Raw genomic sequence first — 22,247 nt, 5'->3', positions numbered from 1 at the left:
TATTTTAATTATTTCAATGTTTTATTTTGGTGTAGTATGAATGGCAATGTCAGGAGGAAAAACTGTAAAATTTCTGAAGAAGATTTTCAGAAATTTTCTGACTTTTGAGATTTTGGACTTTTCTACAGTGAAAAATCCAAATAATGCTTTAGCTGCTACTGCTGGAGACTGAGCCAGTATTTTACTTCATTACAAAATTCACACTGAACTGACTGGCCAGGTTTATAGAAATATATATGTGAGACCTGGAGTCATCATGACTTTGATTTGCATGGCATGTGGGTTCCGTGTGTTGGGAATCATAATTGGCAAGAATGTAGTTCTGCAGGAATCTATTGAGAGCAGCTTGAATACCTTTCTGCCTCACTCTCTTTGTTTTTCTCTCTCCCGTGCCTCTCTTTCAATATTCTGTCCACACATGTGTTTGTTTCTATTTTTTTTATATCCTGGTTTTTCTAGCTTCTTCCGTCTTTCTGGTTGTGCTTGATGTGAGATTCTGCCAGAGCATCAAAAGAAACCCGATTATTAACGAATGCTAATAAGGTCTCTCCATAGGTAGGGGGGATCATTCATGATTCTCAGTGCTGTAAACACCTTGTCAAAGAGCTGAGATGAGGGTGACTATTTCACAGAGCTAGCAGCTTTACTGATCTCTTTAAGGAAAGTGAATCAGTTTCTGAGAAAGTCAATGACCTATGAGAGGCAGATGTCACAGCCAGACCCTACATTGTTTAGGCCGACCCCGTTTCAGCTACGATGGTATTTGTCCATCAACATCTCCTTTGAGCGATTAACTGTGATTGCTCAAGTCACCAAAGGAAGCTCAACATTTAAGTATTTTATTTTATTTCAGTGCACTGATAAGAGCAGCTGTATTTTCCTACTGCCTTCAATAGCAGCTGTTTACCAAATTAATACAAAATGCGACATTTTTAAAGTAAGATTACTTTGCAAGAAATATCTGAAATATACACAATAAAATACAAAGTCATGTGTTCTTGAAGCCATCTGTATCTTTATTTTTCCTCAGAATTGTTTGTGTTCTTTGACACACAGAGGACAAATAAACCAGGTACGACAGGTATGTGAACAAACCAGGCAGACTTTGTGAACCAATCCTTTTGCCACATCATTTGTACACAATGCCTCTTTCCCTTATCATCATAGTATGACTCATCAACTTTATCCCTCTGTAGTTATGTCAACTTTTCTTTCTTTCTTTCTTTCTTTCTTTCTTTCTTTCTTTCTTTCTTTCTTTCTTTCTTTCTTTCTTTCTAGGTAAGTCATAAAAAATAAACCACAATCTGAAAAAAAACCCCAACCTTTAGCTGTTTTCATTCAAAGTTTCATATATTAATGTCAGTCTTCCACCACCGGTTGTATGTAAGCTACATAACTTCACAGCATTTGTATCATGCCACACATCACAGATCTTTATAAGGTGAAACTGGAGCAAATGATTTGGATGACAGCAAGTTTTGGTTGCCAAATACATACCACTCTTGCAATGTAACAGTTTGTTCATGTGAAGTAGTTTTCATTTTCCAGGTTGTGAGCCCTCAGGAACAATGATGTGTGCAAACATACGCTGAAATTTTGACGTCACATTTCTAACCTTTCTTCACTGTGCATTTTATGTTAATGACTAGCATCACAAATACAAATGGCAAAAAGCTATTTGTTGACAATCAGAGATAATTAATAATTTACACATGCATTTAATTCCAGAAAATGCAACATTTTTGGCTAAGGAGTTTTCAGCAACCCTTTATCGCTTTAACTAGAAAACAAAGGAAAAGGTTCACCAGGTACAAGTCTGATGCAAACAAGGAATGACAGGAACTCTAGAGACCTTAAAAAATAACAACTCACACAAAGTCAGACATAACCTGCACTTCCTGATCCTATTGAAGAAATATTGCACATACCAATGTTATATGTGTCATAAATTTCAAACGGATACAGAGAGTGCATACGTTTTGAAAATATGCCTATTTTTTCATGAATTTAATTGCATTTACTAGATTTTTGTGAGAGAAATAGTTTTGTTTGGGTTTCTTGTTTATGCAAAAAAAGTAGGTAAGTGTTTTGACTAATACTTATCAAAAAGATAACTGTGTTAGAAAATAGAATAAATTAATTTATTTGACATCAGTAAGGACAAATATTAGTCAAAATTTGTCAGAATCCTCATTCATTTAAGAAACACTAGGACCTTTATGCTTTTGAAACTTTATATTGCTAAAGTGTTTAAAACCTGAACTTGTGAGCTTGACTAAAACAAAAGAATCTTAAGTATAAACTATAGGCAACTGACAATATGTGAAAAAATAGGTTACATATAGTACTAAATTTAGGAGCAAGATTATAAAGAACTACAGCAAAAGCTTCCAGTTTTCTCAGAGACTATCTGCCACTCTCTAGTGGCCAATTAATGAAACCACTAGAATATTCTTAAGTAAACTGTTCACGTTTTATAAAACTCTGCACCCAGACTCTGCCTTTGATGTGTGGTTCACTTGCCAATCATTTCTCACAGCATTGCTTTACAGCAAAAAGGGCCTTAGCTCAAATCTGCCAGAGTTTTCATGGTGTTAGAGGAGACTGTCATTTGGCTTGTCAAACTTCAAACACATGCAGTGAAAAAGTGAAAAAAGTAAAGAATAAAAAAATAGCTATTAACTTTCGATGATGTTAAAAGTAAGACAACCCTTTAACATCTGAAGGGAAATGTGTAGATTCTTTATTGACACAAATTTTGTGGACTGATGGCTGACTTGATCTTTATTTAAATCTCATCAACAGTTTGAAATAATACAATATGAGAAGCTAAATGTTCTTTTCAGCATCTCCAACTATTACCAAATGTCTCCATCAGGTGGCAGTGTTGAGCCAGAACAGAACACCTGACGTTTTTAAGCGCAAAGCAGTGGACTGAGAAGACTGCATACAGAACAGTCTTGTTATTTGGAGACTATGTAGATGCACGGAGCTCCCACAGCCACTAGGGGGGCCCCACGCTGCAATCTCAGCCACAACATACAGCACTCTTTATATTTTTCTTGCAAGGAGCCAGACCTTTCAGAAAGTCTTGAGTAATAGCTCTCCAGGCTTTCTGAAGGTCTTTCAAAGTTTTTCTTTGGATAATGTCTGATTTTTCACTCATTTTCAGTCCAACCAATTTACCTGACCATCAAATTGTTGTCCGTATATTCGTGGAGATCAGGACAGAGGTACAACAATGAGTGTCTGCATCATGCAAACTCTGCTTTCATCTAAAAAAAACAAAACAAACCTGCATCTTCCATGTATGCGTGCACATTATTTGCTACACGTCTTTCTTTCTTACCTATCAAATTATAATGAAATTAGGGGTTAAACTTAAAAAAAGAAAAGAAAACTAGTAACACCCAGACTCATTAATATTAATTTTATTTTGCAGTCTTTTAACGACATTAAACATTTTCATGTATTCAGCTGAGAATCGTGGAAATATTAACGTGAACATGGAGGCAAAATAGAATAGAAAACATATGCATAAATATATGTCTTTTTTAATTTTATTTCTATTTCCACTTGAATAAAAAATATATATTTTCTCTCCAAAACAAATGCAACTTCATAAAAAAACATTTCCAGATTTTGTGTGTACTCGTGTCTTAATTTGAAATCTTACCAGTGAAGACATGCTGATATTCCTGTATTTGAATTAAAGATATTTTTGACCCTAAATCCATAAATCCACGCAAAACCGAGCGGAAGTTTGGCTTTCCTGACAGGAAGTTGTCAGCAGTGTTATTGTTGCTAGTGGGGACTGTTGTGTTGTGAAAATGGCGACATCTCGTCGCTCCTCTCAGCAGCAGCAGCCGCCAAACTCCCTCCTGTCCTCCCCGCCCCGTTGCTCCTCTCACCCTGTCACCCCGTCCAGCTCTCTGCTAGCATCCATTGATGATGCCAGCTCCCTTCCCCACGGAGCCGCGATGGAGAACACCGGTGACGGTGAGGTAACACCAGCCTCTCCCACCACAACCTCCCCTGCTTTGGCCCTCGCTACCAGTAGCAGCAGCAGCACCACCAGCAGCAGCAGCAGCAGCACCACCACTAGCAGCAGTGCTAGCTCCCCGACCACCACCGAAGGTAGCGGCACCAGTCCCGGTTCTACGCCCGACTCGAGCAGCGGGAACCCGGGAAGCAGCGGTGCAAACGGTTCTTTCAGGGAGTTGTTTGAAGCCTGCAGAAATGGTGATGTTTCCAGGGTGAAGAAACTCGTGGATGCGGTGAATGTGAGCGCCAAAGACATGGCTGGACGCAAATCGACACCCCTGCATTTTGCTGCAGGTAAAGACAACGAAAACCACTTTTTTTCCTTTTAATTGAATCAGGCTTCTTTACAGGCTGTCTAGCTGTAAGGTGCGTTTAAGGTGTGGGAGTGACCAGGAAGAAAGTAATATTAAAATCCACGAGTGAGAAGCAAGCACATGCTTTAGCAGTAGATTACTCATCAAGTTTTTAAGGAGCAAAGATCTGACATACACTTCTAAAGAAGAAACAAAACACTCAGCTAATGTCCGAAACATTAAAATTAAATATCTAATATTTAATTTTTAGTCAAAACCACTTTTCAGCCTCATTAAACCATAAAACCAGCTCATGATCCATTAATTTGCTGCGCTCCTTAAATTAACGATCAATTTAGTCTGTAAAATTGGATTGCATTCCAGTATAATGTAACCGTGTTCACCATAACTTACCGCGGAGTACGTTTTGCTTAATGTAGAGCTGCCTCCGACTCCTTGTACTTTCCTACAGAGAAAACAGAGAAACATCTTCCTGTGTTACTGCGTTGTTACACTACACCCAGTCACACCCAAAATGCCATTAATAATTGATTTCCAAAGGAGAAGCAAATTTTACGTGCCAAATGTGTGGAGAGAGGACACAAATTAAATAATGAGCGCATTAAATAACATCGTGGTTGAGTAATGGTGCGGTGTGTGTGTGTGTGTGTGTGGCATTTGTAGATAGAGGCATATGGTAATTTGCATTTTTAATATGTTAAATGTTTGCAAGCTGGCTTAAAAAGGGCATGTGACATTTAAATGGAAAACAGAAACAAATAATTGAAGAAACTAGAGTGATTTTATATCTAAAGACTCAGAAAGGTGCATGTACATTATTTACATGTTCCAGTAAAACAGAAAATATAAGGTTTAAGTGGTTGAGCAGATGTAATATAATCCACTGGTTGTCCAGCTGTGTTGGACGTTTGAATCTTCAAACTTACCTTTTGTGCAGTGCATGTGTGGAAATCATTTATATATGCATTGACATTAAAGTCTGCAGCAGGTAAACAGTCATCACTGTGACAGAACATCGACCTTAGTTTAGCTTCATTTAATGAACGCCTCTGTCACAATGGACTGTTCGTTTTTCCTTGAGGAAGAAGAGCATGAATGCTTTTTCTAAAAATGCTTTTGGCAGGCCAGAAACAAAAAAGAAAAACATGCACAGCTGTTTTACATCACAAGCCTTTCTAATCCTCAGTAGCCTGAGCCAAATTAACAGATTCTCTTGAGTTACAAAGTGAGTTTGAGACAAAACTGGAATGTAAATAGGAAAAAAAAACATAATTAAATGACTTATTTATTGTAGATGAACATGAAAAATTTACGTGATTAAACAGTAAAACTAAGTCCAGACCTGCCAGACGAGGCTGTTGCAGTAACTTGTTTTTAGTGCTCTGGCTTCATAGTTGATCTTCTGCTTTTATTTTCAGCACTCGTCTCCCTTTCTGCCTCTCTTTTAGGTTTTGGGCGGAAAGATGTGGTGGACCATCTGCTTCAGACGGGTGCTAATGTGCATGCACGAGATGACGGAGGTCTCATCCCGCTGCACAACGCCTGCTCATTTGGTCACTCTGAGGTGAGGCTTCATACCATGTTAATGTACTCATCAGAAGACTTCTGTCATGTTTGCATTCAGGAGGGTTTACCTTGTAGTGACGTAAGTAGATGCTTCCTAGATGAGTTTTAAACACCACACTCTCTTCTTCACCTCACAAGAGAAGTGTAGAAGAGAGGACTGCCAGGGTGGAGTGGGTGGAGATGAGTGTCAGGGGTGATTTGTGACAGAACGATGGCAGCAAGAGTGAAAGGGAGGGTTTACAAGATGGTGGTGAGTGCTGCTATGATGTGTGGTTTGTAGATTGCAGCACTGAGGGAAAGACAGAAGCATTTCTTGAGGCAGAGATGAAGATGCTAAGATTTTACTGACCGAAATTGATCATACAGGATGTCAAGGCACTCTTTTGTACAACAAATTATGAAATGGATTTTAATTGAAAAATTATTGTACAAGTAGAACATCCATCTATCTTCTTCCGCTGGAGGCTATCCCAGCTGTCTTAGGTTAAGCGGCAGTGTACACCCTGGACGGGTCAGAGAGTCAAGTTCTGCTTGGTTCAGCAGTGCTCTCCCCTCGATGCTCTCCACAACCAGAAATCCACCTGGTTCTTCATCCATCTAAACTTCATAGATAGGTCAGCTGACATATAATAGGTAGGTATTGGTTAATTGGCTGAGTCACGCCCAAGTAAATACCGGACTAGATCATTACTGATGAGGAGGAGGGGGGGTGACACAACCCCCATATGTCTGAAAATAACACATGCATGAAATGCATAAGGAGGATGCTATAAATATACACACAGGTTAAAAAAAAAGGGGGGGGGTCTTTAATGGTAAAAGCACATTTGTTAACAGATCCTTATTTATGTCTCTAAAATGTAAAATATCTAAAATTTAGACTTAAATTGTAGACTTAAGATGAGATGTCTAAATCGTTACTTCTTTGGCTAAAATAATAAGATTAATTAAATAAACATTACTCATGTGAGAGTAATTTAACTGGTAAAAAAAGAAAAAAGGTGTAGTTCATAAAAACTCACTGATAGAAGAATCCTCATTCATACCTCTGGGGTGCAGACTCTTAAAACGGAATATCCAAGATGCTTCTCTTTTTTTCCGGATAAAATTTATATTGCCACCTCTTTTTTTCTGTTTCCTGTCTTGTATTTAAGCAATTTTTACAATGTTTTACTATGACCCTGATGAAGGCCACAAGCCGAAACGCGTAGGTCAATTATTAAAGTTGTTCAACTTCCCTCAAGTGTTGCTGGAGTTCCTGCTTTGTGAATTCTTTTATCCTCTCCATGCACCTTGGAAGCAAGTGAAGTTGTGCCAGAAAATTTTTTTTTGCTGCGATTTATCTTCATCCATCTAGCCATGCCTGACATTCATTCAAGTTTTTAATCCAACTTTAACTGGATTTATATCGAGTCACACACAAAGTTTTTTATATGTCGCCAAAGAAGAAGTTAAAATGAGCTCCTAATGAAGGTTCCAGCTATACAGATTACACTGAGCATATCTGGAAAATGACTCTCATTCCCCCATTCTTATTCTGCTCATGAGTGAGCATGCAGATGTTTTGGATTATCTCTGACAGATGTGCTAATCCTTTTTGTCTTCCTGGCTTTTTACTACAGTAATCAATCCAGCATTCACGGTTTCAAATGTTAGAGAGCTTTTTGGAGCTTTGTTGGAGAGCACAGAAAATTGGAGCAGTAATGCAAATGTATTATCACAGCAGCGGTTAACATTTTGATGACAGATACTTGGAAACTAAAATTGATCACTCACACACAGCTAAAACATTGAAAGTGGACAACTGCCTTGTTTTTTTAAAATCAATTTATCTGTGTCTGGATTATGGCGGGGCGATATGGCCAAAAATATTTATCATGATATATATTTGAAAATTTGCGATAATGATATAACTGACGGTATAACTGACGCAAGACAAAACTCCACAACTTTATTAGTGCAAAAAAACCAAACAAAAAACAAACCCCATCAATGTATTTTCACTTAAACAAGCAGCTGTTTTTTTATGTGCATTAAAGCTAATTCCTTGCTGACAGTTTAACCAAAAGGCATTTCCAGTGGAAATTGGCCGACATGTCCTCAGCATAACCATGTATAATATTCACAAAACTTAAAAAGAGGTTATACACACACAATGCGGTAATATTATGTTGAAGCACAGCACGTATCACTCCGCGAGGCTCCTGCCTACAATAGCCATAATTCTCCGACAATCCATCAAGCGGTGCAGCTTTGTACTAAAACATTTTTTGACAGATTTTCGAGCACCGTGTACGACATAAACTCGGTTCGAGGTCAGCACAACCAGAATTCATACATAAGGCACACGGGATTATAAGGGGCACTGTCGATTGTTCAGAAAATCAAAGGAATGATTTTAAGTGTGCCGTATTTTCCGAAAAACAGTAATAACGACGGCCCGCTAGCATGCGCTACCAGAAATTGTGCTTTGTTGTGTATCTGACAGATAAAAGCCAAAACCAGTTCCACAGCACTGAAGTTGGAGCATTTTTACAAATCAATTCTGGTTCATTTGTTTCATTCAACAATCCGCTTTCGCCCTCCTCATTCTCTGTCGCCGCCATGCTTTTTCCGCCATGTGCGTATGAAAACAAAGGCACTGCGCATGCGCGTTTTGCCCATATTCTACTGGTATTACCGTGAACGGTATGATTATGGCTCAGCCCTAGTCTGGATCATGATGGCAGTCCAGACTTTCCTCTCTCAGCTGGGAAAGGGAGAGAGTGGACGCTGAGGTGTTCCCAAGTTGCCTCACGGGAATTGTCTCTTCACTGTGTCCTGCTTCTGTCCTGGGGTCTCCTCCCAGTTGGACATGGCCAAAACACCCCACCTAGGAGGTATCCCAGGTAGTATGCCTGAACAACCTTGACTAGTTGTTTTCAGTGTGAAAGAGTCATAGCTCCAGAATGACTAAGCTCCGACTAAGCAACTTTCTGTAAGGGAGAGCCTAGACACCCTTGGGAAGCTGATTTCCATGGCTTGTATCTGCAGTCTTATTCTTTCGGTCATATCCACTGCTTGTAACCATAGGTGAGGATAGGGACGTGAATTAACTAGTAAATCAGCAGTTCCACTTCCACGCTCACCTCTCTCATTACCACAGCTGACCGTTACAGCATCTGAATGACCTCAGAGTTCACTCTGTCAGTCTCCCACTCCCTTCTTGTTTTGCTTGCCTTTGGATTGAGTGGTGGTCAGAGGTGGAGGCCTTGGCATTCCTATCTTTTATTGTTTTTTTAAAGTGTAGCAATTATAAAAAAAAGATTGATGTAGCCTCTGTGACATCACCTACTGATTTATGAAATCTTTCGAAACGTAATTATCTGGCTGTTTAAAAAATCAGAGAGAGAGAGGGTTAATGATAGCTGCGGCTAGATTGCAGATTAGCAACATGCAAACATGCTTACTTCTGCTAAAAAATGTGGATATGTAGAACTAGAATCTGAGCGATTACTTTAGGCCATTAGAGGAGCTGCAGTCTTGGACCATCTATTTGTCTTCATTGTTCAGCATTCTGGGTGAGGTTTTCCAGGCATGTCCCACCGGGAGGAGGCCCCGGGGCAGACCCAGGACAGGCTGGAGAGATTATATCTCTCGGCTGGCCTGGGAACGCCTTGGTATTCCCCCGGATAAGCTGGAGGAGGTGGCTGGGGAGAGGGAGGTCTGGGCCTCTTTGCTTAGGCTGCTGCCCCCGCGACCCGGCCTCGGATAAAACGGATGAAGATGGATGGATGGATGTTCAGCATTCTGCTTTGCACTGCTTGTCAGCAGTGCAAAGGTAAAGTGTTCTGTGGCCATTATGCTCGTACGACAAAAGTGTGAACACATTCTCTCAATCTCTTTCAGTCCCACCTCTGTTGACACATCACATCCACTGCTGCAAGCCGCGCTTTGGTGACGTTTCGGTCAGTCGTGCGCTCCTCGATTTTTGTAACCTTGCGTGTTTTGCTGTTGCTGCAAAAGTGCTGTACAGCCAGATTAGGTGTGGTTGTGCGATGTTGTCACCAATACAACATTAATTTTAAGAGTATGTTGTTAGATTTTCACATTTGTTTTGCAGGAAAAAAACAACTCAAACTTCAAAGCAAAGCAGTTTGTAGTTTGACTTTTTATTTTCAAACTGTTGCTCTGTCTGTGTCACACATGCAATTATTACATGTTATAAAGTAAAAAAAAAAAAAAAGAACGATCTGAACACCCATATGCCACAACCTTTTTATCGTAGGTGGTGTCCTTGCTGCTGTGTCAGGGGGCTGACCCAAACGCTCGAGACAACTGGAACTACACTCCGCTGCACGAAGCCGCCATCAAGGGCAAGATAGACGTCTGCATAGGTGAGCACACAAAACACACATGGTAAAAATGCCAGGCCATGACCTGTACAAAGGGGTTTGCATTAATGACTCTCACTCAAAAAGTATGCATTGCACAGCAACCATCAGTACATTCAAAAATGTGTTTAGTGGCATTTGAAGGTCTCGGTATTGCTATTTTTCTTGTGTCTGTTGGCCCAGTAAGATTGAATTAACCGGTCGTGTGAACAGAAGCAAAACAGAAAACAGTCAGTGCTCGAACTGGTTGCCATAATAGTATTCTAGTTTGCTGCATTGCTCCTTTGGGTGCAGTAAAAGCCAATGTTTATTTTTTACAGTCATTTAAATATATTTTCTCATCTTCGTTGATAATGCTTTGGGAAATTTTTTTTCCTAAAAATTAAAGTTTGAATTGAAGAGGTGTGTTTGTGCAGCAGCTCACAAGCTGGAGTTTGAAATGTGTAATCATTATATAGACATTATATTAGAAACTTTAACGACCCCAGCCCATGCTCTATACTGCTATGCTTTTATTTCCCAGTTAGCTTAAAGCAGCAACTAATCTGTAAACTGTGTTACTGCCTATTGTTAGTCCCCCACCCACCCCACCCCACACAGGGGACAAAAGGAGCATTGATTTTTTTTCGTCTTACTTGTGAGTTCACATTCCTGTTGAGATGGTGCAAAGCGATACTAAAGTGTTTGATCCCTTCAGTCCACAACGACCTCTGTTTGGCCGTCTCTGTCATCACGACTCGTTGTCTGCCTGTCAGCAGCAGAAAGGAAAGTACCTTTCAAGACGGTCTATACCGGGCTGACCGATAACAGCGACTTGCTGAGCAAAAATAGAGTCTGAGTAGGCTGCGCGATGGTTTTGAAGAAAACAACATTGCATTTATTTATTGATTCATTGATTTTTAGTTCCCTGCCCTTTTGTTGTGGGTAGGCAGAGTCTTAACTATGGTGAAACTTGCAGGTTCTAGCCTCACGGGTGCTTGTAATCATTTATTATGGATGCTCTCGCAGCATATCTGCACCGGGAGATTTGTGTGATTTAACCAGCTGTGTGTAGAGATTACATGTAACCAAGTGTCACAGACAGTCTTAAACAAAAATAAAAAAGCCAACTTGTATCCTGGGGTAACGTTTGTCTCACACGCATCTCAGATGAAATTGAGTTGCAGCCATTCCATGAGACAGGTGAGCGATGGATTCCAAAAAGGCTTTCTGGGTGGATTTACAAATGAAGATTCAATTCCACAGAAAAATAGACGAGCTGTGTTACTGATCCCCGAGGAAAATCAGAGGTAAACACGATTGGCCACAAACATGAAAACAATCTGAGCTGTAATCTTTATGATGTTTGTGGAAAAGTATTGCTCAGGATGAGGACTAAGAACAAATGACTGCATGAACACTCAGTGACACCTCGCCTGGAGTGCTGAGAGCAACAAGGAGGAAAAGTTGTGCCAGTCTTTTTTCTTTTTTTCATAGTTTCTGCAGGATGCCAGGGCTCTGAGAGACTGCATAGCAGCAATGGGCTTTGTGGTGCTGTGATGATCCCTGAGAACCAACTTCACTCTGCTCTCAGAGGTTTTATCGATTTATCAATAATTATGAATGAGACTGAAATTGAGGTAAAAAGGGTTAAATCTGCTGTTGACTTTCTCTTCACTCAGTCATGTTTAGTGTTGGTTTTCAGTCTAAGCAGTGCTTGATTTTAAAACTTTCTGAAAAACTTTAGAAATGAGATGAATTCAGAAACTTCAAGCTGAATCATACCAGGAAATAAAGACTTCACATTTCCAGGTTCAGTTTGGCATCCTGCAGTCGGACTTTTAATGAATTTATGAACGACACACTTTGTGTTTTATTGTTTAATTATATTGACATGACATTTTAAGCACAGCATCAGTTGCAAGTGAAATTCTCTGTGGTAGCTCTTTATAGCAGCTGGCTTTGTTTTACAATGGCTCATTTAAGGTCTTTACAGAGCCGCACTGATGTATTGGCTAATATTTGCTATTTGTTGATGAATTGATATGTGCATTTATAACAGCCAAAAGATTCTTTGTCGGTGTTGCATCTTTGTAACAGCTGGTTTAGGGTTTCTGTAACAGCCAGTTTTGAGTGTCCACAGCACCCGGTTTAGGGTTCCCCAACATCCGTTTCGCTTTAGGGTCTGTACAACAGTTTGTTTAGACTGTTTGATTTAAGGTCCTAAAACAGCTGACAGTACCAGCTGTGTGACCCTCTCTTTTTCAGTGACTGTCTTATAACCTTGACCTCCTCCCACGTTGCTTTCTAGAGATGTGTTTAAGTGCCCGTCTTTACTACACAATTTTTTGTTTGTCCCCGTACTGTACAAAAAAAAGCATTTCATTTTTCAGCAGCATAGTGCTTTTTTTTTTGATCAAATATCGCAGTGAGAGTAGCCGGGGTCTGCAACCTTTAAGACCCAAAGAGCCATTTGGACCCGGTTTCCATGCAAAAGAAAACACTGGGAGCCGCAAATAGTTTTTGACATCTAAAATAAAGATAACACTGTATATATTGTTTTTTACTTTTATGCTTTGTGTGAACAACTAAGGTGTGTTGCTTATGAAATCCATGAAGTGCTACAGAGAAAATTACATTTTATTTATGTAATTAGCACATTTTGAACTCTTAAAGAAATATAACAAAAGGAAAGACACCCAGCTGAACCAAAATGATCCAGCAAACATAAACTGTTGTGAGCCGCCACCCTTATGTCGCCTTTGGGCTTTTGGAGCCTTGACATGACTTTTAAAAAATAATTCGAAAAAAAGCACTATGCTGCTGAAAAATGAAAAATAGATATTTGCAAACTTCTGCCTAAATATGTATTTTACCTGGTTAATGTGTGTGGGGGGGCGTGGTCTGCAGCGCCGCTGCAGGGGAGGAGGACGCACCTGAGCGGCACCCGCAATCACGCCTCGCCGCCTTAACGTCTGTGCCGTCTATGCTGTTGTTGGTATGTGTTGGCTGTGAGCTGAAAAGCTACAGCCGGCTGTATGCGTCAGCAACCGTGTGTGAAAAGTGGTCAATAAAGAGATGCTGAAAAGCGTGTTCACGCAAACATCGTCGGGTCTGCCGTGATATGTTTACAATGGGACTTCTGCTCCTGAACCTCTGCGCACAGCGTCTGCAAATTGGGGCTGTAAAAGTCACTTTCATCTTTACGCAGGACTGTAAGCTGTCGTCTGTGAGGCGTGAGCGGTGTTTGTTTTTAACAAAGTTCACGGTGGAGAACAGCTGCCGACATAATGTGGATCCGAAGATCCATAACTGGCCTACCTGGGGTTGAAAGTCTCGATAAATGCACGGCGTTTCGCCCGGTACACCGGCTTCCGCAAGTGTGACGCTTATTTTGAGCGATGAAAAAATAATAAAATATAATTTTATTTTTATATTTCAAAATTACAATAATCTTCCAATTTAGAATTACAAGTTAAAAAAAAGAACTAACATAAATAAAATACACTGCAGCTAAATACTTCTAATTTATTTTCCCAAACTGCGTGGAACCGCACTATAAGGACTAAAGAGCCGCAGGTTGCCGACTCCTGCTGTAGTAGATGGAGCTAAACAGAGAATATTTTGTAATATGCTATTCAAGCAAAATGCAAATATGTTTTTTTTTTTAAGCAATATGTTGTTTGAATTTGATTGAACATGCCATTTGCTCATTTGCAACAGCAACTGAAACTTGCAGCCTAATATGAAAAGTTTGGCACACTTGCTATACCAATAATCACTTCTCAGATTTTATTCTTCAGGGTGAAACGATAGATTTATAAAGTTTGTACAGTCAGAGTTTTCTGACTCTGACATAGTGTATATATACAAGAAAACCTCATGAAGCAAGTAAGCAAGCTTTTAAGACAGCAGTTGGAAAATGTTTACAGGCTAAATCTGTTTAGATCAGGCTTAATGCTATGCAGACTTTTTGGGGATTATTTCAAGGACACAAGCAGCCTTAGTTGTTTGTGTCCTTATACACTGTTATACAGTGCACCGAAAGGCGCTTTAGTAAATATTAGTGCCTTCATTTTGAGAAAACACGGCCTAATAATTGTTTTGAACCAAGAACCTAATAAATATGTTGTTTGCTGCCAGTTCAGAAGGCAAATATTTCCAGGTCACATAATCAAGTGGTGAGGTAATTTAAAAATCTGGCTGCCATCCTCAAAAGCATTTCTTTCTCTTGCCTTTGGCACAAAGGAAAAATGCAATCCGCATTTCCACTCACCATTCTTCTCCTGGATGTGTGTGTCCCTGACTGCACAATTTGCAAAGCTGAATAGATTTTCTGCAAGATTTCATAGTAAGAATTCAAATTAAAATACAGATGATCTGATGTCTGTTAATTTTAAATATATTTTTAAACAGTGCTTTCATAGATCTAATACAGCTGCAAAGGTAATTTAGATTAAATTTTGTTATCAAAGCGACATAACCTTTGCTTCAAGCGCTTTTTACTCCATGTCTTTGAATAAAAACAGTTATGCTCATTTCTAGCTCCACATTCTTGTTCCAAGACTCTAATCAAGTATGTTTTGAACAAGTCACAATTTTGAAATGACCTCTGTGTTCTGTACTTATCAAAGGTCTTCTTCCCCAAAAGTTCTCATTCGTTGCCCCTTGCCTGGCTTCCATAAACAGAACCCAGGGCTTTTATACTTTGGCACTGCATGAGATTACCGTATGAGGAAATATGTCCTGATCTGATGTCAGTTTTGGCACAGGACTTGAAAATATATTGTAAATCAAGAGAGATGCCTGAAGCCTGAGCTTTTAATTTACAGGGATTAGTTTTACATAAGCTTACCAAATGATTATGCACAGAGGTTCCTTTTTGAACTGTTACAAGTCAAGACCAGAACATGTTTTTGGATAAACCCACCAGCCCACCACATGCAGTAAAACTGCATCTATATTGTCAGATGTGGACCAGAAAAGGGACAGAGAAGATTTGGTTTGCAGCCCAAACTGCAAAGTTACAACCAAACCGAGGCATGTAAACAAAAATCACATGGTCTTGCTTTCTTGCTTGTTGGACAGCGTTTTAGTAGCCTGTCATCCTGCCAGGCTAAAGATTTAGCAGCTCTGATTTGACTGTAAATTCAGCTCAGCGTGATGAACGCTGTAAGTAAGAAGTAAGAAATTAATCTCTCATTACTCGACTTGCATATTTTCAGGTTCAAGGTTAAGAGAAAATTTCAGTTCAGTTCAGTTCATTTTTATTTCAAACATTTCAAACATGTGCCTTCACAATCATTACAAAATATCATTCCATTATTTGTTTGAAAAGGAGTAGGCTGAAGTATTTACTTATTTGTCCCTACCCCCTCAAGTTTTACCTCTCATTCATTTAATTTTTTTTGTCTTAAATTAAACAAACAACATATGAAACATATAAACATATGAAGTAAAACAAAACATAACATACATAAATCAAAAACAAGAAATTAGCAAGCCCCACCACAGTATAGTTTCTTTCATATGAAAAATACAGAATGTGTATATTTGCAGATACACAAGTTATGGAAAAACAACAAAACAAAACAAAAAAACAAAAAAACAACCAAAAAAGAACCGCAACACCATTTCCAGCAACATTACCGTCCTGGGTTAACCCCGTTTTCTTCATTCTTATACTTATTTAAAATTAGGTTTTTATATTTTACTGTAAACTGTTTTATGTTTTGACTGTCTTTTATTTCTTCTGTTAGACTGTTCCATAATTTAACTCCTGCAATTGAGATTGACATAGTTCTTAAAGTTGTTCTAGCACTTTGTATTTTTAAATTCCATTTCCCTCTTAAGTTATACCCACCTTCTCTTTCTATGAACAATTTACAGATTTCTTTGGGAAGCAATTTATTTCTGACTTTATACATTATTTGCACTGTTTTAAGCTTCACCAAGTCTTGGAATTTAATAGCTTGCATTTTGACAAAGAGTGCATTTGTATGGTCCCTGTACCCTACATTATTTATTAATCTAATGGCCCTTTTCTGTATTATAGTTATTGTTTGTGTGTTACTTTTGTATGTGTTTCCCCAGACCTCTACACAGTAGCTCATATATGGCAGTAGTAGAACACAGTATAAAGTATAAAAAAATCACATTGACATGAGGATATTTCAGATCCTGAGGCAGCCATGCTGAAGACGATAGCTTCCAGTGATTCCAATGACAGTTCCGTATGTGGATTATTTTTATTCTTTCCACTGCTTCTTTGTTCGCGAGGGGACGCCACGGCGGATGGAGCCGCATGTTTGATTTGGCACAGGTTTTTCTTACGCCTCATGCCCTTCCTGACGGAAATCTCCCAGGGATTTGTGTCTCTTCCCGGTCTCGAAATGGGACTTGTTCATGTGTTAGCTGAATGTGTTAACCACAACACCATGAGTATAAACCACTACAGGGCCATCCACCTCTGGGTGCTGCATTAATGAACCACAATGATCTATTTGATAAAAACAATGTGATTGTATCCATGCATGCATGGAGTTGTGAGGATCCTTATCCATGCATTTTATTTTATGGAATCCATGGAGCCTGATGGGTGGAGACAGCTTTTCTGGTTAAAATGTCTCTTAACCATCCAGCTAAGGCTGATGTCAATTTATTTTTCTATTATTTGAAGGTAATAGAAAATCATTTAGTTTAGGAAATGTCAAAAAAGCGAACGTTGCCGTCACAATTCCACTGAAGTGGCATCTTTAAAGAGACTGTTTTTTACTTTTATCTATTTGAACAATTCTTGTTTTTGAGAAAATAATTGGTATTTTTGTCTAGATAAATGACTTAGAAATTGCAGTTTATTATTTTTTTTTCTCCTCCCTCTTAATTAATATTTTCAGAACAACAGTCCTCACGTAATTTGGTGCTCCATGCATTTATTCAGATCATATTGTTCAACTTCCCAGTTATCACTGTGTGGCCCGCCGTGACGGAGCAGAAGAAAGACCTCCTTATCTTTACTGTATGATGTGCATTTTGAGCAGATAAAAGCAAAAGATTTTCTTAAAGAAAGGCTTTCACTGTGAAGTGTTTCCAAGAGAACTCTGTGCAACAAAAGGCTGCTGGATTATAGCAAAACTCTGAATCATTAGATTAACTAATATTGACACCAAAATCATTAAACAGGACTGCTTCTTGGCTTTGGGTTAATCATGCATCGTATTTCTTGTTCGTCATCCGACTCCTTGGACCCAAAGGTTTTCAAACAGCTGAATTGGTTTGACCTTTCTGTTTTTGACTCAAGCTGTTTTGAACCTGCAAACAGCTTTGTAGGGGGCGAGACCTTTAGGGAGGGATGAAGGTGCCACACTTGAAGGGAACGGAGTACACTGGATTTATAGCACAAAATGACAAGAGAATGATTGCAAAATGGCATTACCCTATTATCGTCTTGGAAGCTAAATAGCAAGTGTTTTAAGTAGAACCTCCCACTTGCATTACTTACATTTACACATCTTAAAACCACTTTAGTTGAGACGGGCTGAGAAGGAGATATCTCTGTGCTCATTTTTTGTAAAAGTTGTTTGCTGAATGGTCACAGGTATCGGAGGCATTCGTAACTGTTGCAAATGTAACATTGTCCTGACAACTAATCTAGCATTTAAAAAAAGGATTTGGGTCGTTCAGAGTGGGCTTTTGCAGGTGTTACAGCACAACTACGTCCTCTGGAGACTGAACTCAAAATTAGATGCTGACAGTTGTGAATGAATTACAAGCAGCACAGACCGTATTGCAAGATGCATGAGCATTTCAGGCTGTGAATGTGAGATTGCGTTGCTGTATGGTTGTGCATCAGACTGTCGTTTCTCTCTCTGGCAGAGTATGGGCACATCTTTATACTCTCACTGTTGGATTGGGATTGGCGCAGAGTTAAATCATGTTTTTGTTGAGGGGTGAGTGGGTGAATAAGGTCTGCGTCAGTGCCGGGGCCGAAAGAGAGAGAGAGCACGTGCACGTATGTACCAAGATGCCTGCTTCTCTCCTCTTCTTCTGTGTCGGCTGTAAGCTGGGTGGTTTCAAGTGTACACAAGTGTACAAAGGGCATGTGCGCTGGGAACTGCTCAACACTCACAATAGTGGGAAGTGTTGTGGAAAGGAAGTCAGTAAGAGTATTGACATTAGCACCCTCAAAAGGGCTCATTTAAAAAGCGCAAGCAGTTTGTTATTCAGCTCATACCTGTTCGGTAGTCTCATGCCTCTAGCCTCACCTTGCTTTGTTCCTTTCCTTTCCTTTCCCCACATTTCCAGCTCTCTTGTTTTGTTTTGCTCTTCCTCCCCTCTTTTCGTCCTCTACCTCTCCCATCCACTCCAACTCTTAAGCCCCCCCCCCATCCCATGGTTCCCTCTCCTCGTCTCTCATGTCCCCTCCTCTCTTCGCCTCTCCTCTCTCATCTTGTTCTCCGCTGCATCGCTCAGTCAGTTGGAGAGGCAAGAGTCTCTCCACTCGCACTGCCTGCCCGCCTCGTCGCTGTTGCTGCTGCTGCCTCGATTAGCCGTAGCCTCTCTTCTCTTCCCTTTCATTTCATTTTTTAAACTTATATTCTCAGCTTAATCACAGCCTTCCCTTCCTCATTCTTGGAAGTGTGATGTGTTTTGCGGCCGGTCACGTAGCTGTTAAGTCCGCTGTTTCTCTCTGGCGGTGTGTTGTAGTGTAGCTTTTGCTTGCTTTTGTTGTGGCATGTCTGTTTACATCAGCAGCATGGGTCGCAGGGCAGGGGCAGCCAGGGGCAGCCGAGGGAGCAGCACTAGCAACAGAGGAGGAGCAGCTGGAGAAGGAGGAGAGAAATGTGAAACGGGACTGGCAGGAGCACTGCCAGGAGACACAACCGCGGGAGGTGGAACGGGAGGGATAGCTGAGGATCAAGTGGTAGAGAAAGGAGGAGGTCCAGGACGAGCAGTGTATGGAGAAGGATGTGGTTCAACAGTAGCAGCGGGAGGAGCAGGAGGTGGACTGGGAGGAAGTGTGTGTCGGGGAGTTTGTGTGTCAGTCCAGGAGCTTAGCTACTGTCTCTGTCTGCCCTGTTGTTGTACAGTGTTACTGCAGCATGGAGCCGACCCCAACATCCGCAACACGGACGGCAAGTCCGCCCTGGACCTGGCTGAACCCTCCGCCAAGGCCGTGCTCACAGGTCAGTTTCCTGTCTGTCCTTTAAACGCTGCGTACACTCAGAACAGCAAATATGTGTTTCTTTCTGTCACGGTGTGTGTTCTTGTGCAGGCTGCTTGTGTGTACTGCTCATAGTTTCTTGTGTGCCTTCCCAGCGCTCTTCTACTCCTGTCTTCACGCTAAGTGTGCCCACAACTTTCATTTCCTCTCTCTCCCAAGGTTTCAGGCAGCATCACCTTTTTTCTGCCTTATCTGTCACGCTCTCATTTTACAAGGCTGCGCTGCTCTTGTGTTCAGTGTGGACTGCACACCCATTGGTTACTACATCCCATTTTCTTTGTTTTGCTTCTCTCCAAGGCTGGAGTTTGTGGTTAGCGAGGTCGTGTCTCTGCTGTCTTTTTTGTTCTCTCTTTTTTATTTTCTCCGTTGAGTCTTTTTGGCTGAAGCTGCACTCATCGATCAGTCACTCAATAAACCATTGTTGAATTGTGTTGAATTTTTTTTTTTTGCTCGCTTGCCTTTCTCTCTGTAGTCCTTTATTTTTCCTTCTTTCCTTGCCTTTATTCACAGAATTATATCATGAACAGCAGCAAATTGATAAGAACTTTGCACTGCAGGTCCACATGTATTAGCCGCTGCAACACCCTAATCATCATTTCCTACACGGCTTGATGTGAGATTTAGATTTTTAGACTGAAATCACAAGAAACTAATAGCTAACATTCAAATCGTTTTGACTTTTCCCTTTTTTATGTATTAAATCATTTCCTTACGGTAAGGCAGTAGAAACAGGTTTTGACGTCCTCCAAGCAAAAGAAGAGGGGAAAAAAGCTTGCAGCGCATTAGTGACCAAAAAAAACTTTGCTGTGAAACTCAAGCTAATTATTGGTTCTTTCATTGTTATAAGCTCATAAAAGCAGCAGGACTCATTACACCTATTCAGTGGTAGAGGAACCACTGGGACATAGTTACAGCTTTTTAATGAGGAGCTTTTGAAAAATATATATTTTTAATAAATAGTTAAAACCCCCTTTTTATTATTTTATCTCAATTTTTTATTTTTTATTTTTTATTTTTTTACATCTTTCCTTTCATTATCATCACTTGTTGGCATTGCATATGTGTTATTTTGACGATCAGAGCGCTTGTTTCACAGCGATCACTCAGATCGCAAAGGTTGAAAGACTGTGGGTTCGTATGGATCCGAATGTTTTGGTTCGCTGTAGTCTTAAGTAAGTAGACTTTTATATTCTCTTACTTTCGCTCTCTCTGGGTATTGATTTTGACTCTAAATCAGCACCCGCTTCTGTGTTTACGCTGAATTTCATCACCGTGCTGGTCCTCGCTGGTAAATGAGATGAACCTGGAGATACTACAGCGAGGAGCAGTGCGGTGTCAAAACAAGGCGCTCCACAGTATATTTGATAGAAAATGTTTACCGAACATTGCAGACTTAATTAAGTGTGCTTATACTTTATGTAATGACTCGAGGAGGCTAATAATGTAAACAACTAACCGACTGAGACCTGCTTCCAAATTGGGAGTATAGTAGTGCAGCTTACACTGCGCACTCGCACAGAAGCTCACAGGAAAAGGTTTTTTGTTTTTTTTTAAATGTTCTTCTCTGTGAACTCCTTTAATTAGAATAACAAGGATGTGAGTTGCTTAGAACAAGGGATGTCAAGCAAAGATCTTGCATGTGGTATTTACAAGCAACATGAATGTCGTTATTGTGTGGTTATACATGCTGATTTGGCCCGTTCGTCAGCACAGTCAGCAGTTGCAGCAGTGGCTGTGACACGGGGCTCATGAAGGTAATTAAGGCATTTAAGCTACTTCTGCCCAAAGTCATAACTCAGTCAAGTCTGAACACATTTTAATTTAATTTAATTTTTTTAGGCTCAAGTGTGATTTACGCTTCCATGTGATAACTGGAAGAACTGCAAACAGAAACTGCTCAAAGTTAATTTGCCAGAGTTATCGCGATGCTTGAGGTTTAATCGACACCAATTGCCCATCATCAAATTCCTTTTTTTATCGCATACACTGATTCAACTCACTGTTTGAGGACACTCGGTCTGCATCCAATGTGTCGATGGAACAGGACAGTATTCCACCAAAATCAGAACATCTGTGCAAGGCGAAAACTGGAGCACGAACAAAAAACGCTGCACGCCTCCTGACAGAGCAACACCTGGAGTTGACAAAAAACTCAATGGAGAGCCACCTGAAATAGACGCAGAACAGTAATACCCATGATTTATTTTTAACTTACTTTCTCATTTGACTCAGTGAACTTATAATCATGTTTTAGGAAATGAGTTTGAGATGATTTAAGCTTTGTGGCATGATGCGTTATCTGGAAGCAGCCATCAGGACATGGGTACACTTCACAGCAATACTCAATTAGGCTGTGGCATATTGAATAATGATTAGTTGGTACTAAGGGGCCTTAAGTGTGCCAAGAAACTACCACAGCATTGCACCCAACACCAGCATACTAAACCTCCAGGCAGGAAGGATCCATGCTGTTGTTTATAGCAAATTCTGACCCTATCGTCCAAAAGGGGCAGCCGAAACTAAGCCTCAACAGACCATGCAACTTTTCTTTTTCCAATCTTTTTTTAGCTTAAAGCTGAAAGCAGTCTGGCCATTCAGCTCTGGTATCAAAAAGATATTTTCAACTAGACAAATGCCACCCATTAGATATTTTTTCTTTTTTGGACCATTCTCTGTAAACCATGGGGGATGGTTGTGTGGGAAAATCCCAGTAGATCAGTAGACTCAGAGAAATACTCATACCAGCCA

At 40.1% G+C, this 22,247-nt stretch overlaps 1 protein-coding gene across 1 annotated transcript in view; it reads left to right on the top strand.

The window, feature by feature from the left end:
- The first annotated feature begins 3,787 nt into the window (after positions 1 to 3,787).
- tnksa (tankyrase, TRF1-interacting ankyrin-related ADP-ribose polymerase a) overlaps positions 3,788 to 22,247 on the top strand; it is a 113,688-nt gene continuing 95,228 nt past the window's right edge. The window contains exons 1-4 of the mRNA XM_086300368.1: positions 3,788 to 4,338; positions 5,807 to 5,922; positions 10,192 to 10,300; positions 19,366 to 19,461. Of these exons, the coding sequence (XP_086156494.1) occupies positions 3,831 to 4,338; positions 5,807 to 5,922; positions 10,192 to 10,300; positions 19,366 to 19,461 (829 nt within the window). The 5' untranslated portion in view covers positions 3,788 to 3,830. The remainder of the gene's footprint in view (positions 4,339 to 5,806; positions 5,923 to 10,191; positions 10,301 to 19,365; positions 19,462 to 22,247) is intronic.

This window comes from Aulonocara sp. 'chitande type north' Nkhata Bay, linkage group LG7, assembly GCF_057382095.1.
Source record: "Aulonocara sp. 'chitande type north' Nkhata Bay isolate Kocher_YH1m ecotype deep benthic linkage group LG7, A_spYH_male_GT1.1, whole genome shotgun sequence".
Taxonomy (NCBI): domain Eukaryota; kingdom Metazoa; phylum Chordata; class Actinopteri; order Cichliformes; family Cichlidae; genus Aulonocara; species Aulonocara sp. 'chitande type north' Nkhata Bay.
Note: the sequence above shows the minus strand (reverse complement) of the source record. Positions and strands in the feature narration are given on the sequence as shown.